The 15,982-nt window shown below is 41.7% G+C and overlaps 1 protein-coding gene and 1 pseudogene across 2 annotated transcripts; both read right to left on the reverse strand.

Moving 5' to 3' along the window:
• Nucleotides 1–212: 212 nt before the first annotated feature.
• LOC148842820 (uncharacterized) lies at nt 213–2,329 on the reverse strand. The gene is made up of 2 exons (XM_088959271.1): nt 439–2,329; nt 213–301 (listed from the first exon to the last, which is right to left on the reverse strand). The coding sequence occupies exons 1-2, from the start codon at nt 1,699–1,701 to the stop codon at nt 269–271; spliced, it is 1,296 nt and encodes a 431-aa protein (XP_088815397.1). The 5' UTR covers nt 1,702–2,329; the 3' UTR covers nt 213–268.
• Nucleotides 2,330–13,288: 10,959 nt separating this feature from the next.
• On the reverse strand, nt 13,289–15,348 carry LOC148842821 (protein SLENDER RICE1-LIKE 1 pseudogene; annotated as a pseudogene). The gene has a single exon (XR_016102772.1). The product of XR_016102772.1 is annotated as a protein SLENDER RICE1-LIKE 1 pseudogene (transcript).
• Between the last annotated feature and the right edge of the window lie 634 nt (nt 15,349–15,982).

Below are 15,982 nucleotides of genomic sequence, written 5' to 3' on the forward strand. Positions count from 1 at the left end.
TGTAACATTTTTTTCTGCAATGGGTAACAAAGTATAGCGTGTACCTTCTTTTTCAAGTTGGTAGGTATTCTTCCTACCCATGTGCCTTGCATCTGTATCAAATTGCCAAGGCCTCCCTAACAAAATATGGCAAGCATCCATATCTACAATATCACAATATGCTTCATCATGGTACTTACCAATTGAAAAAGGTACCTTGCAGCGTACTTCCACTCGTACGCCGCCTCCTTCCTTGATCCACCCAATTGTGTATGGGTTGGGATGTTTTTCAGGAATCAGCTGTAATTGTTGGATGACATCCCTGCAAATAATATTTTCTTGACTACCACTGTCAATAATTAAATTAAATAATTTTCCCTTGATAGTACATCTGGTACGAAATAATCTATGCCGTTGAGAAATATCCTTATTTTTTTGGGACAACATTAATTTTCTTACCACACAAGTATACTCCTCATGTTCATATGGACCCTCTTCATCCTCCCCATCAGGTCCACAATATACCTCTTCCTCAATATCTTCTTCCTCTTCCCTTTCTACCATATTAACTGCCTTCCTCCTGGGACAGTCATTGGATCTATGTCCAACCTCATTACATTTAAAACATTTAATAGGAGCAGGCCTTGCATAAGGGTTACTGGGTTTAGGAGGGTTGGAAGGATTACCTCGAGTATGTCCTCCTGTAGTAGCCTTACCGGTGTTACTTGTACTTGCCGGGTGAGAAGGTTGTGCTGCCGGTACTGACTTGTTCCTATCAACAGTTGCTGGCCTGTTGTCGCTCCCGCTGTACCGGCGATAATTATCACTGTGTGCCTTGTCCTGGAACATTAATTCTGCTTTCAAGGTTAGGTTCCTTGCTTCCTGCACACTAAGAACCATCTGTACACCAATTTTATCTCTGATAAACGGTCTCACCCCGCTTAGATAACGGGTTGTCTGCTGGTTATCACTTTCAGATAATTGATTTCTTTCAGCTAATCTAAAAAATTCAGATGTATATTCATTAACACTACGAGAACCCTGCACACACCTCTGATAAGATTCAAACATATATTGTTCATAGTCAGGAGGTAAAAATCTACCTCTAATTAATTGTTTCATGCGCCTCCAGGTTCGAACAGGACCCCTTCCTTCTCTCATCCGGGTCTCTCTCATCTGTTCCCACCAAACAGATGCGCCTCCCTTTAATCGGAAAGCTACTAATTTTACCCTTCGTTCCTCTTGTATTTCCATGTAATCAAAGAACCTATCGACTTCTGTGATCCAATCCAGAAGTCCCTCTATACCAAGATCTCCACTAAAAGTAGGAATATCTACCTTGAGTTTAAATTCATCATTATTCCTACGGGGGTTGAAATTACCTTGATTGTGCCAATTCCTACCATTTCTGTCGTTGCCGGGAAGAATTGGAGCACCACCAAATTTGAAATCATCATCACTGTCATCGTCAAGAACTGGACGTCGGGACGCAGTAGCGACGGATGGTCTGTCTTGGTCGTCTCCAGCGATCTGCTGTGGATTTTCCCGGATTCGTGGGACAACCTCCCGTAACAAGGTTTGCAATTGTTCAGTCACCTCTGCCAATTGTTGTTCGATGTTACGTGTGGCTGTATGTTGCTCTTCGATTGCTCTCCAAACAGCTGGGAACCCCTGATCTCCGTCACGGGGTGGGTTGCGATTGCTACCATCTGGGTTGGACATGACTGGGCGAATTCCTTGCTCTGATACCACCTGACGCAGCGTGGAAGCAATGAGAACCGGAGCTGGCTATGCAAACACCGAGCGTCCGCTAGCACCTAGCGAAAAACACCGATTTCTCTAGGAGAGAGAAAAAGGTAGCGAAAATAGGAAGAAGAGAACTTGAAGAAATTCTGAAAATTTGAAGTATGAATTGATTCATAATACTGGGAAATAGCAGTATTTATAATACATTGAGAAATTATAAAAGAACTAGGAAAATAAATTAGATTTGATCTAAACATCTCAAACTTGTAGATAGGATCGAACTCTTCTTGACTTGTAGATAGGATCGAACTCTTCTTGACTTGATCTCCCCCGTCCGATCTCCTTGATCTTATCCATGCATGAATCTTGGATAATCTAGAATTCTTGAATTCTTGATGAGTCTTAAATTCTTGAATTCTTGAATTTTGATAAGTCTTGAATTCTTGAATTCTTGATGGATCTTGAATGCTTGAATTTTGATAATTCTTGAATTCTTGAATTATCTTGGACTCTTGGTCTTATCCTAGGAGCTGCCGCCCCTAGGAGTGAGATGGGCCTTGGGATGGGCCTCCATCACAAAAACAAGAAAAGAATACGCTAACAAAGAGAATTATGGATGTGTGGTTCTGTCAATAACAGAGATGATTAAGTCTACATGAACCTGACAAAGTGACAAATGACCAAACACCTGCTTGGCTCTTTGTGGATTCATCATTCAAGCAGACCTAACTGTATTTGAAGCCTTGAGGGTTCCGTTTACCTACTAGTAGTCTACATCACTATAGACTAAAGAGTCGGTGCAGCAGGTAACCTGAATCACCCAGGAGGACCGAATCATGGAGATGGAGTAGAGTCACTGGTCTGACAATTTCAGCCCATATGAATTGAAGGGTGGGTTTTGATTCGATAATGGGCTATGGGCCCCTCGTGCCAGGCCCATTTCATTTTGTGAGAAGCATTTGCTTCTGATCATCTCTGTCACCCTGGTTAATTAACCCACCAAACAAGAAAAAAAAACACCCATGACCCATTTTAGTGAGATATTTGGGTTTTCTTCTCTAATGGACAAAATTAATGATCCGGTTCATATTTAATATGAAGTGGTTGCAGTGATTAATCCGAATTGACTTGGGAGGTTTGATATCTGAAAGTGTCATCTCATGGGTGACCCGGCACCGAGAGAGGGATCCAGTTGGGGAGGTGGTTAATACTTACGGCCTACTTACTTAATAGTGAAATATTTAATATGGTGGGATATATATATATATATATAAATACAGTCAGGAGTCACCCAGATTAAGGACAACAACCATCCCCAGTAGTGGTGGGGGGACACATCAACTGTTTAACCTTTTTCTGAAGCTTGCACGTGTGTTCCCTGCAGGGTAGAGTATGATACCAAGCAAAGCGTGGGGACCTTGTAACTGTCGGATTCTAGGATTTTGATTGAATGGTGAATGGAGATTGGTCAATCTATCTCTCTTGCCCTTCACTCTTCTCCTCCGGCTCTCCCCTCTCCCCAACAATCTAGGTCTTAGGAGTTCGGACTTTGGGCTGCTTGTGCCTTCATTCTTCATTCTTCAATCTTCACACACCCCTCCTCCTATACCATATAATAAGGACGGGGAGACATAGGAACTGAGATATCTAGGTGGGGCCTACGCCTACACGAGTCAGAGAGATCACCTTAAAATCAGAATCATTGTAATCGTCCAATCCTTGGTGGGGACCATCGACCATGACCATGGATTTGCTGTATTTTGTAGCTGTGGTTCAGGTTCAGTGCTTCACCGCTCACTCCTCTCCTGTCTATCACTACGCTCTGTCTAATGGACCAGTGATATGCTCTACGAGAATAGGACCACAAATCAAATGTCCTCCACTCCAACATTTCCAAATGTCTATTTAATTTATTGCTTCCCGTACAACGAATACGGTTGTTATCCATCTCCCTCAATAATAAGCAAAATCCACCTACACAGAAACTCCTCTCTTCAGTCCAGTCTCGTCTCATTCACTCCCCAGCTATAGTATTAGTACCTAGTACCTTCCTTGACTCACATCCACGGTTGAAACCAGACTGATTTACAGGAGATTCCAATCCAATGGAGGATTGATTTGTGTGTAATAGGGGTATCAACGCATTTTCAACACCTTTTTCCCGTTTTGGATGCGCGGATTCACTTGGGTAGAATCAGGAGGGGCAACAGGTAAAAAAAGGGGGGGGGGTGGATATTCCGATTTACGGGTGGGACCCAACCCCATTTCGAGGAAACAGCTACGCGTGTACATCAACCAGACAGCCATCTCTTCAATTAGTAAGCTTCTTGTCCTCCATCTCTACACTGTGTATTCCTAATTCCTCCTTTTTTCTTTTTCTTTTTTTTTCACCCTTCCTTCAACGGCTGAGATGATGAATATATAGCCGGGGGGTGGTGGACCCCGCTATATCTGAGGTGGACGGTGGACCTTCCTTCAACGGCTTGATGTATCTGAGGTGGACGGTGGACCCCGCTTCCTTTAAATGGCATGCAAAATCAACCGAGAAGGGGGAGGGGATGAGGAGATGTAAAGATGGTGCTGTAGCGAGCAACGATTTCTCGTGATATCACTGTCGCCACGTGGAAGAAGGCCGACACGTGATCTGTGGTTGAGTGGTGGTCCCGACTCCCGAGCCGTAGCATGGCGTGGGCGCCAGTTGTCAGGAAAACGGGGACGGCAACACGTGAAAATGAGGTTATATGCTCCGCAAAGGTGGTTCTGACTTTCGAGTGGTCCGTTTAATTGGTCTCCTCCTCCTCTACTCAGTTCAGTTCCTCACAGCCTAAGCCGGCTTATAACCGGCTCATACCATAACGGCCTATAACCGGCTCTCCTCTTCGTCTAAGTTCTATCTTAATAGCAAAACCCATCCTTTCTATTTTACGATATAACAAAACAGGGTCTCTAATTTTGACTCAACCGCCACAAACTTCCCAATTTCCAAGAGGACGGAATAATGAAAAATCAAAACTTAACACGTGTCTAATTCTAAGGATCAGGGCCCACCCAAACTCAGTACATACGTCCCACCCAACGCCAACGGTTGGATGGTGACACACGATGGGCCTATGGGACCAAGATTGTGACTCGTTATAACTTTTTAACCTTAATTGGTTGAACTTATTACCAAAAGTTTCTCGAGAATATTAATCCCAACTGAAAAAGATTATATACTGTATACAAACTTTTGTCATTGATGTCAGTGAGAGGTACATTAATGAGGGAATGAATGATTTTTGTCATTGGATAGGAATAAATCCGGCAGATGAATGTCGTTTAATGGGGATCCAAGGGTTAAAAACAATCTATAAATTAAGGTTCCTTTTGAAGTTGAATGGGGATCCAAGTTTTGTTTAAACCAGGTAATCCAAGCGTTATGCGATATCTTGTATGGATTGGATTTATGTTATAAATCATGGTTTTCAAAACCGGACCAGACCGTAAAATTGGGAACCGTTTCGTTTTTTTTTAAAACTAGATTTTTCTTCAAAATCATTGATTTTTGGTCAGTGAACTACTGAATCGGGCGATTAATCATTCAAACCGTTTGAACGGTTTTGACCATTTTTTATTTTTTTGAATTTTTTTTGTCAGAATGGGCCGAGCGTTCGATTTAAACAACCAGACCATTTGACCCGGCAACTACCCCTGACCGGTTCGATCACTGGGTCAATTTTAAAAACCATGCTATAAACATATCCCAATTCTAGGCGAAACTCGAATCACTGACTACTAACTAGTCCCACCCTATGCTTAACTTATAAGATTTTCTGTTTCAAATCTATTTGGTTTAGATTTGGAATTGAAATCCCTTAATTTGAACCGAAATGGTCTAATTTTTATAATTTGTTTGGTTTAGATATGAATTGGAATGAAAATTGAAAACAACTGGAATGGGGTTTCATTCAAAAGGAGGGAGAGCAAATGCATTTCCTCAAATGGGAAAGTGTCATTCCACCAAGAATGAGAATGGGATTCTAATACCAATTGCAAACCCCTATTCCCATGAACCAAATGAATCCAGTGTAACATGCATTTTGTAATAAACATAAAAATCATAAGAAATGGTGAATTGGATCTCTCTCAAGTCTTAATTTCCTTCTAATCCGAGTTATTCATGCATAGTTTTCTTATCCAAATAATGATACTAGTGATCTAGATCTCCTACCCACAATTACCCGCTGGGCACTATATATGTACATGAGATAGGATTTACTCCTCATTGAGCATCGTAAGCATGAAATGAGAACATCTCCCGTACATGATGTTATCATTCATGGGAAGATGTTCTTAACACCAGGGGTGAGCAAATGGGTAGGTTTTACTTGAAACCAAATGGAACCGATCTTGAACCGGTCTCGAACTGACCCTACCCAATCTGTTAAAAGGAGGGTCTGGTTCCAAATTCTTAGAACCAACCCCCACCTAGGCTAGTTTAAGGGTCTAGGGGTTTATTCTATCCAAATCGATCTTGTTGGTCTTGGTGGAATATGCCTTGGAACTGGACTTGTAATGAAATAAACCCCAAAATACTTTTAGAGATGTAGCCATGGTGGAACCTGCCTTGGAACTGAACTTGGCTTGAAATAAACTCCAAAATACTTTTGGAGATGTGGCCTTGGTGCAACCTACCTTAAATAAACCCCAAAATACTTTTGAAGATATGAAGACTTGAACCAAAGCACTCATGGTTACAAATATGGTTTTTGAACCACTATCAACCCAGAGGGTTGGACCGTTCAACTCGAAAACCATCTAGGCAACCGGTTCTGTTTTACCCCAAACCCGATCCTAAGCCATAACCGTTGAATCGGTCAAGGACCGATTAACCCAAAAGACTGAACCGCCAATCCGTTCAATGGTTAGAATGAAAGTAATTGCCCTATTTTGCCTTTTTTTTATTGTACATGTCAACTAGACGTAGATAGTCGTTCCATTTCACAAGAAGGACAAATGTTAAAAAAGGAAATCTATTCCTTTAAGCCATCATACACTTACTAATACTTTCTCTGCTTTTTTGGCATTTACATCGATTGATTCGATTTTAGAATGATTAGAAACTTGGCAGACCCTCCATTTATTAAACGTGCATGCCAACACAAATTTTGTTTACCCATCTACCCATTTAAATTAAAAAAGAAAATGCAAAACCCTTTTGCATGATACGAGGGAAGTAGAAGCTTCATTAGTTTACTAGCCAGAGGCCTTTCCGATATGCTCCTAGGGAGTGTATTGGGTTAGGCCATCGTTTAGAGGGTAGTCAGGTCCCTCTAAATTGGTAAGGGTAAATTTTTTAAACTACCCTTATGTTTAGCGAATTCACTAAGTATACTTTTACTGTTTAAAAATTGACTAATGCTATTCCTATTGTTTCTAACAATTGACTAATATTTCCCTTACCGTTAACACCCCTTAATTTCCCATTAATAAAAAGATAAAAGGACTATTTTACCCTTTAGAGCTATTTATCTCTCAACCCTTATTTCTCTCTCTTTCTTTTTCCACATGGGTCTTTCCCTCTTTCTCTCTCCTTTTTCCTATCGTTGTTGGGTTCACAAAACACACGGAAAATCCTCCACTGCTTTGTTGTGTGATTTGGTCGGACCAAACTATGGAGAGCAACGATGGATGTATTGGCCTTCGAGGAGTGAAGAATCGATTTTTGGTCATGTATCAATCTTTTGGCTAAGTACCTCGTCATTTGGTCTATTTCCAAGTGGCCAATGACTTAAAGGCCGAACTGGAGCTGCCTAAGTGTCGAGCTGCCTGGTGGCGAGCTAAATTGATGAGCTTCGTTGCTCTTTACAGACCTGCAAGGAACCAAACGTCAGAGGACCCGGGGTGGCTAACCCGGCGAGGTCGCTCTGATGCTTAAGTCGGTAATCTCATAGCAAATTGCGAGCTAAAAATCACAAAGTATGAGAGCTAGATTTTTCTTACTTGCTTCTTGTCATTGGGGTTGGTGCCTTTATATAGGCCTTGCTCATGTACCGCCCCCGAGATCTCCAGGAGGTCGTGTCTAACTAGTCTGAGATTCCTGGAGGTAACCACCATGCACGTTGACCACCCTCCAGATCGTTCGACACGTGGGCCAACTTCCAAGGGTTGTGGGAGTGTTTGGATATACATGTCGAATTCGTCGGCGAGCACATGTTGCAAGTCGCCAAGTCAGCGCATGTGCCAGGTCTCGCATGGGCTAGGCTGCCAGGTCAGTGCCTGTGCCAGGCCACTAGGTTGCGCCTAGGTCAGGCCGCCAGGTTGGTGCCTGTGCAAGGCCTCCAGGTCGTGCCTGTGCTAGGTTGCCAACTCGCACCAGGGCCAAGTTGCGCCTGGGCTAGGCCGTGAGATCGGCACCCGTGCCAAGCCGCCAGGTGGAACACCATCAACTTGGCTAAGGCAAGTTGTTGCCAAAGTGGTTCCAGGTGTCACCTAGTTGTTCCGAGGTGCCATGTGTCACAATATCATTGGAGGGCCAAATCTGCCCTCATCATTTGCCCCCCACTCCCGAGCCGAAAGTAACTCGAAAAAGAGAATAGATTTCTCCTTTTGGCCCAGAATGAATAATTCGATGAGCTCGTAAGCGTCATTTCAATTCCTTAGGCTCTGGGAGCGACTCGTAGTCCACTCCTTGATTTTGCCCATGCCAAAGAGGCGACTAAGTCTTATATAGTGAGGAGGTCTTCACTAGTTCAGTATTTTGGCCCTTAGAAACTGGGAGCGAATCATAGTCCACTCTCCTTGATCTTGCCCATGCCGAAGAGGCGACTGGGTCTTATGTGGTGTTTTAGCCCTTAGGCTCTAGGAGCAACTCGTAGTCCACTCTCTTTGATTTTTTATTTTGCCCATGCCGAAGAGGTGACTAGGTCTTATGTGAAGCCAAAGTCTTTTATCAGCTTGCCAGTCCGCGCCTGTGCCAGACCGCTAGGCCGCCAGGCACACACACACACACACACACACACACACACACACACACACACACACACACACACACACACACACACACACACACACACAGAGAGAGAGAGAGAGAGAGAGAGAGAGAGAGAGAGAGAGAGAGAGAGAGAGAGAGAGAGAAACACTCTCTCATTTCATTCCTTCTCGTGCTAATACATTGATGCAAATGCTGGTGCCGGTGTCGGAGATAACCAACTTTGAGCCCCCCTTCCTTCTCCCTCTCAAGCTAATACCAAAATCGTCTCTCCAAGATGAAAAGGGCATTTCCGAACATAAAAGGATAAATTGGGTATTTTTGAAGATATAACAATCAGTGATGGCACATGTGAGCAGTTTATGATAGAACGTTAACGGTAATGGAAGTATTAGTTAATTGTGAAAAACAGTAGGGGTAGCATTAGTCAAATTTTCAAATAGTAAGGGTACACTTAGTCAATTTGCTAAACCATAAGGGTAGTTTAAGAAATTTACCCAAAAAATAAATAAAACATAAAAAAAAAACCGATACACCAGTAAAGCGTATCATCCTGTATCGATATTTAAAACCTTGGAGGTAAAGGTAAATATTTGAGGAATAGGGGAATTTTTAGTAATTGTCACATACTTGAGGGAGATTTTAAATAAACTTCCCTTAAAATAACATGGAGAAGCATGTTAAATAGTCACGTTTCATACTTTGTTGGTGTTCTAGGAAATTACTTGATTTTTTTTCGTTTTTACCATAAATGGTGTCAATTCTCACAAGATCTATTATTAGCTATTCAGTCTAATGGTGTCGTTTGGCATGTCTTTTTGGAAAGATCTTCTGGCAGATCAAGTGACAACTAAAAGACGATGTGAGTTTTTGTATTAAAATTTTAGTAGGCTGAATACCATTTGGTTAAGTCATGTCTTTTTGTACATCTTTTCACATGAAAACAGGATAAAAAAAAGTCAAAAAGTCGAGTTTTGTGCGTTTTTTTAGGACAATCATATTTCTGGTGATTAGATCTTTTCTCAGCCAAATGAAGATTACCGAGCTTCTAAGCAATCAACGGCTTGCACCAAAAGACTCAACAAATGGATATATAAGAGAGTAAGAGAAAAAAATAATAATAATAAGAGAGCAAAAGGAAAGGATTATTTAGCAATGGTTTGTAGTCTGTGTTTTTAGGGGGGGGAGGGGGTTGGTACTTGAATATTTTCAATTAAATGATTGTGCTTGCAATATAATTCCATTTCTGAATGGGATATATTTTCCTTTTGAAATCCTAAAACCAAAAATAAAACATACCCATGACATATATATATTTGCGGGGGGGGAGGGTTGGTAGTTGAATATTTTCAATGGCCATCATTCCTTTGGAAGAGGAATTATACAATTATATATGTTGAAATCTGATGCTGACTAAGACACCAAACACTTGATGAATCCTTTCACACATTTGACAAACAGTTTGTACTAACAACAAGGGAAAACCTTTTCTTCTTTTGAGTAAAAACCCATGCAGCTTTTAAGTGATGGAAAAGCTGTACAATAATGGGTATCATGGCTCCTTCTGTTCCTTTTCCATTCTTCCATCACCATTATCATTAATTTTAATTAGTTGGTATTTTACAGAGAGCCGTAATATTTATTATATAATAAGTTTCACCTTGTTAAGATATAAATATATCTATATATGGGTTCTCATTCGAATTAATTGTTTTCTGATTTCATGAATGAAACTTAATTAAAAAGGTGCCTATGGGCTATGGCTATGGATGATTTGTTACTAACAAGCTAGTCTAGCAAATACATCGGTTTCATTGAGTGACATTGTACAATTATGACCCATGTGGCATGTCAGGCACCTCGATAGCAACACATGTCGACTTCCAACTGGACATTGCAAATGAAAAGGAATCTAACCTCTAATGAGAATTGACGATTAATGAAAATGGTGATCATGTGAAAGACCTAAACTGGATGCACTACTGTTTGGACTTTGGACGGATATTTGCTCATCCATTTCTTTTCTTTGATTGGCATAAGTCATAACTCAGCTCGCAACTCGCAACTCGCAACGATCAACCCAGCAACCACCATACATTTTACGGCCATCTCCGGCGGACTACTCAAGTCGGAGAGTTCCTTTTGGCCCTTTACCTCCTGCTTCCTGTAAACAAAATTCAAAACCCTCGATCGATCGTCCCAATAACTCCATAATAAAGCTGGCACTATTTCAGTAATCACCGAGTCGTGAACTTCATAAACACTCGTACATGTGTTCTGAGAAAGCTGACATTGTTTAAAGGAAAAAAAAAAAAATATTCCTCTCTACTGGTTAAAACCTTCCCCAATCAAGAATCCGAGGTTCCATCGGAACAATCCAGCCCGCAAACTGAACTGTCACTTGCATCACTGAATCTCCATTCTTATATTGGAAAGTGGAAAACTAGCCAACCAAACTCCACGTTAGTGCAGTTCAAATCAAAAATGAAAAATCTTAAAAGATGAGCCCCAGTAATTTTCATGAAGGGTAAATTACAAAAACCCACTTGTGGCCTTGTGGATCGGTGACAAAGACCCCTCTCAATTTTTATTTTCAACAGATACTTCCCCGAATTTTCACTTTACAAGAAATAGAAAATACCCATTGAAACTTTCCTCATTTTATTTTCATTATCCTTTTCTCTTAAACCCTAATTGACCCCAAAACACCTCTATTTTCTATAAATAAAATCAATTAAAATAACAAAAACCATTTTATTGACATAGAAAAATGAATTTCTTTAAATTCCCCTTTTCATTTCACTGACATGAATTAAAATATATAATGTGCTCACTCTTTTCTCCAATAAACGAAGAAAAACCAAATGAAATCTTAAATTTATATCTATTAAAAAAAATTCAAAATCAAATGAAATCTTAAGTTTAAATATAAAAGAAATCTATAAGGAAGTATTAGAGCAATAAAAAGGTCTTTTGGAAATGTTGAAATAAATAAGAAAAAGGATAATTTGGAGATTTAAAAAAATTTAAGCAGTTAAATGAGAATCTTTTTTGAAATTAACTCTAATAGGAAGAGTATTTATTGCAAAATGAAAATTCAGACTCAGTAGGTCTTTGTCACTGACCCCATGATATAGGGGTCTTTATAAGTTACCCAAAAGTCATGGCGGGCCCTAATCTACACATTTTCACTTTCAAATTGGTCACCCAACTGGGACAACTCTAGCTTTTTCACTTGAGTTGAGTTACTACTTACTACTACCTGCAATAAGCCGCGGAGCCGATAAAGGGTTGGAGCCCGTTTGGGATACTCTGTAAAATGGCTACGGGAAAAAAAGCTAACATCAGATGTGGAAACGAGCAGCTAGAGTTGCGACTCAGACAGAACCCCCCCATGTGATCTTCTCCTCATTATGTTCAGGGGACCCCACCAAAGCCAAGGCTGCTTATTCCGAGAGTTGACATATTTCAATTCGTCCCTCTTTGGTCATTAAGAGGGTTCTTGATCATTTAAAGAGAAGTACTCAGTATAATAAGCAAATTGATAAAACTACAAAATGATGGCGGTAAGTCATCTGGAAGAGCGTTAAGATAGGATTCATTAAAATTTATTTTGACGTCTCCCGTGTGGATGGAAGTTGTTCTATTGCAAGCATTGCTAGAGATTACTCCGGAAGTATTCTCGACATTAAAGGTTATAAATTGGACTGCACTAAAGAATTAGGGGGATTCGCTCTCTCTTGACCCCTCTAATCTTCCCTCTAATTTGTCTCTCTTGACCCCTCTAATCTTTCCCTCTAATTTGAAGTGTTGAAGCTTACTACTTACTTCATTGTGGGTTTGTGGCCTCAGCACCTAATAACTAATAAGATGCATTGCATGCGCTCAGGTGTATTATACTTTTATTGGAGTCTAAGCTAGGCAAGCCCAAATGATGTTTAATGTCTAACTTTAATAAGTAAACTTGAACAACTTCAACGGCATTGATTAGTCGTGGGCCATGTGACACTACAGGGTTCTGTTTACCTGGCCATGATGATAATAAATAGATGCATCAACGGCCATTATGTCATAGCTAGTCCCTACAATAAGAAGAGGGTTCATTACCATTACCAGTGGATTGGCATCAGATGTGGGACGCACTGTATGTATATAATAAGTAGCAAGATACCAAGTTGACTTATTTTAATTAATTAATGTTTCCCCACCATACTTATGACTTGAGAGATTTTTTTTCCATCTTTCTGTTGAAAGTTTGAAACATGGATCTTAAATAGAGGAAAAAAAGTGAAAATTATAGAAATAAAAATGGGCTTTGATAGGTTAATGAGGCCCATTAGTTCATGTTAACGAAAGTACAAGTTGACTATGAGGGAGACTGATGAGTCTATGACTCAAAAAGCTGAAGCTCGCAAATAGTTTACTTAATTGGAGTTAGAGGGAAATTGACTCTATGACTCAAATTAACTAACCCTAATTAACCACCGCAATGCGAGCATCAAATTAATTAATCCCAATTTCAAGATGGCTGTGAGCTAGAATTTGAATCCAACTAAGTTAAAGTGATGATACATATATAGAAGAAGGGTGGAGTAGAAGAGAAAAACTTGGGACCGGACCATATATTGAATATGTTTGTCTAAAAAGTTTTTATTGGTTGAGAAGAAGAACCTTCTTGAGAAAATAAAGCTTCCCTCTCAAGTCTCAAATAGTCAAATTAGAAATTACCCTAATTTATATTTAAAACATAAAAATAAAAATATAGAAGAAAATTATTGAAAAGAATAATTACAAAACACAGTCGTTTATTGTTGGAAGAGAGTTGGTGTCGGGCAGTGGGACGGCTTGCCAGGCCGAGGCTGCGATTAGAGGCCGGCTATGCCAGCCCAGTGTCAAGCAACCCTGGTTCTCCTCCACGCAGTATCCCTCCGCCGAGAACAACGTCAATAGCATACTGGCTTGCTTGAATGCATTTGATCCTAGATGCAACGGCCGGAAACCGGCTCCACCCAACCGGGCTCTCCACTTTGCCAGCGGTTCGTGGCGCTCCACTCGAGCCGAACCTTCACAGCTTACCACGTTACAAATCTCCCTCTGTATGTACATCTCGGCCACGGCCTTTTCCGGTTGGAGCGTGCAAGACTCTAGTGAATCAAACATTGTGGAATAGTAATATAATGCCTCTGTGAAACGATCCAGGAATTCCGGTTGGTTGTGATTCGCCTCTTGTTCCACCACCGTTATGATCTTCGGGTTTAGACTACGAACCCATCCGAGTACCGAGTCGATGGGTGAGCCGCGATTAGGGTCTGGACCAAGTAGCTTGTGGAGCTGCATTATTGAATTTATGGCAACCGCCTCTCTGGGACCGACTTGGAGCATCCACGGCTTCACATCATCGAGCCGTTGAGCTGCCACTCCTCGGAAGGCAAACCGGACGTTTACGGACCGGGCCAGCTCGGCGAGCTTCAACCCAATTTCACGAAGCGAATCGCGCCCGTCGGGAGATGGGGGTCCAATCCCGGTGAGACGGAGTAAGGGTGGACCACCCGGACGGAGTGCAAGGGCTTGAATCAGGGCCGGCCATTGTAGTCCATGCATCAGGTTGAAATCGACGACGTGGACACAATCGTGGCCATCGAATGCTTCGAGGATGGCCTGGTTTGCCGTGAAGTGGGCGAACTTGAGGTACGGGCAAGCCTCGTAGAAGTGATGGTACAAGATCTCGTTCTCAAGCACGGAGCCGGCGCATACGGCTTGGAGTGAGAAAAGCCGACGGCTCAGGGCGTCGATGAAGTATCCGGCGACTTTTCCGATGCCGCATCCAGTGTTGACACGCGACAATAACGTCCGCATCTTTTCTAGCAAGGTTCCAGCCAATGCGAGGTCGCCACGTTGTATTGACTCGGCGCACGTGAGCAGCAAATGCACTAACTTGATGCCGGAATCTTCTTCAATTGCAGCCACCACAGTCAGCTGCTGCTGCTGAAGAGGAGGTTGTGGTTGTTGCTGTTGCGCACTCTGATCGGCCCAGGCGTCGGTAAGCACCTCGTGTTGGAGGGGTAGAGTTACTAAATCATCCATGTAATGGAAATCGGAAAAGTCTGATAGATCAGAAGATGATACAGGGAAGGGCTGATTGATTTCTGAGAGCATGGAGTCCACCCAGGATGCAAGGTCGGAGGGGTTGTAGTGTACAGCCTCGGAGGCGAGTTGGGAGATCTCTGTTGGAGCATTGACCATGAACGTCTCCAGTTTCTCGAGACGCTGTGCCACCTGGTGGAGATCTGAGGACCTCACCTTGTACCCGGCACCAGCTAGTAGCCCGTCTAGTTCCGTCGGTTTTCCCGCGCATGAAGACGAGCTGCTGCTGCTTCCGGCGGAGATACCGGAGTCATACGGCCCCATCCCCCACTCACTTGTGTTTTCCCGCTTAAATGAAAAAAATGCTTTGGCGTTTCGCCTGAACCATCCGGACTCCGACAAGGGGATTAGCAGGCAATAGATAGAGAGACACTGAGGCGGAGGGCAGAGGGCGGAGGAGAGGTGGAGAATGTGGAAAAGAAGTTGAGAAGTGATATGTGAAAGAGAGGGGAAGGTGGGTTTTGTTATTTTGAGAGAGAGAGAGAGATGACTGATGACGTAAGCGGGGGATTACATGTATAGAAACCGATAGCAGGGTTGTTTTTATCTTTCTTCTATGCCGGCCACTGTAAAACTGTTAAAAGATGCATGGATATGCATCCATCGGAGGCCATGCACGTAACATGACCCCACGATCCCATTTTCTCTCCTTTTTAACCTTTTTTTTTTTTTTTTCTTTTCTCGTCGCTTGATTATCCAATTCATCTCATCTCGCGAGATATAATAATAAGACGGTACAGATACATAATAACTAATAAGTTGCACTGTTAACGGCTACCGGGGAGTATAGCAATGTGGTGGGTCAGCCACACACAGAATATTGAGGAGTGATGTTGCATGCTTGGAACCAATGCCATTTTCTGAAAAGTGTTTTTTGAGAAAAGGGTGTTGCATTGGTATGCGGTTTTCTCATAAAACGTTTTTCTTTTTTTTTTTTTTTTTTATCTTTTCTTTGGAACCGTTTCTATTGATGCCGCATAAGCATTTTTCAATGCCACATCAGCATAAAATAAGAAAACACCAAACATGTAATCAAACATCAGACATGGTCTAAAAACCGGGTTCAGATTATGTTGCCATTTTTCAAACACTAGTTAAGGAAACCCTAAGAGATATCTATATATATAGTTTATAGATGTGTTT

The sequence above is a fragment of the Nelumbo lutea genome, chromosome 8 (genome assembly GCF_056320005.1).
Source record: "Nelumbo lutea isolate HS-2025 chromosome 8, American lotus-T2T, whole genome shotgun sequence".
Lineage (NCBI taxonomy): Eukaryota > Viridiplantae > Streptophyta > Magnoliopsida > Proteales > Nelumbonaceae > Nelumbo > Nelumbo lutea.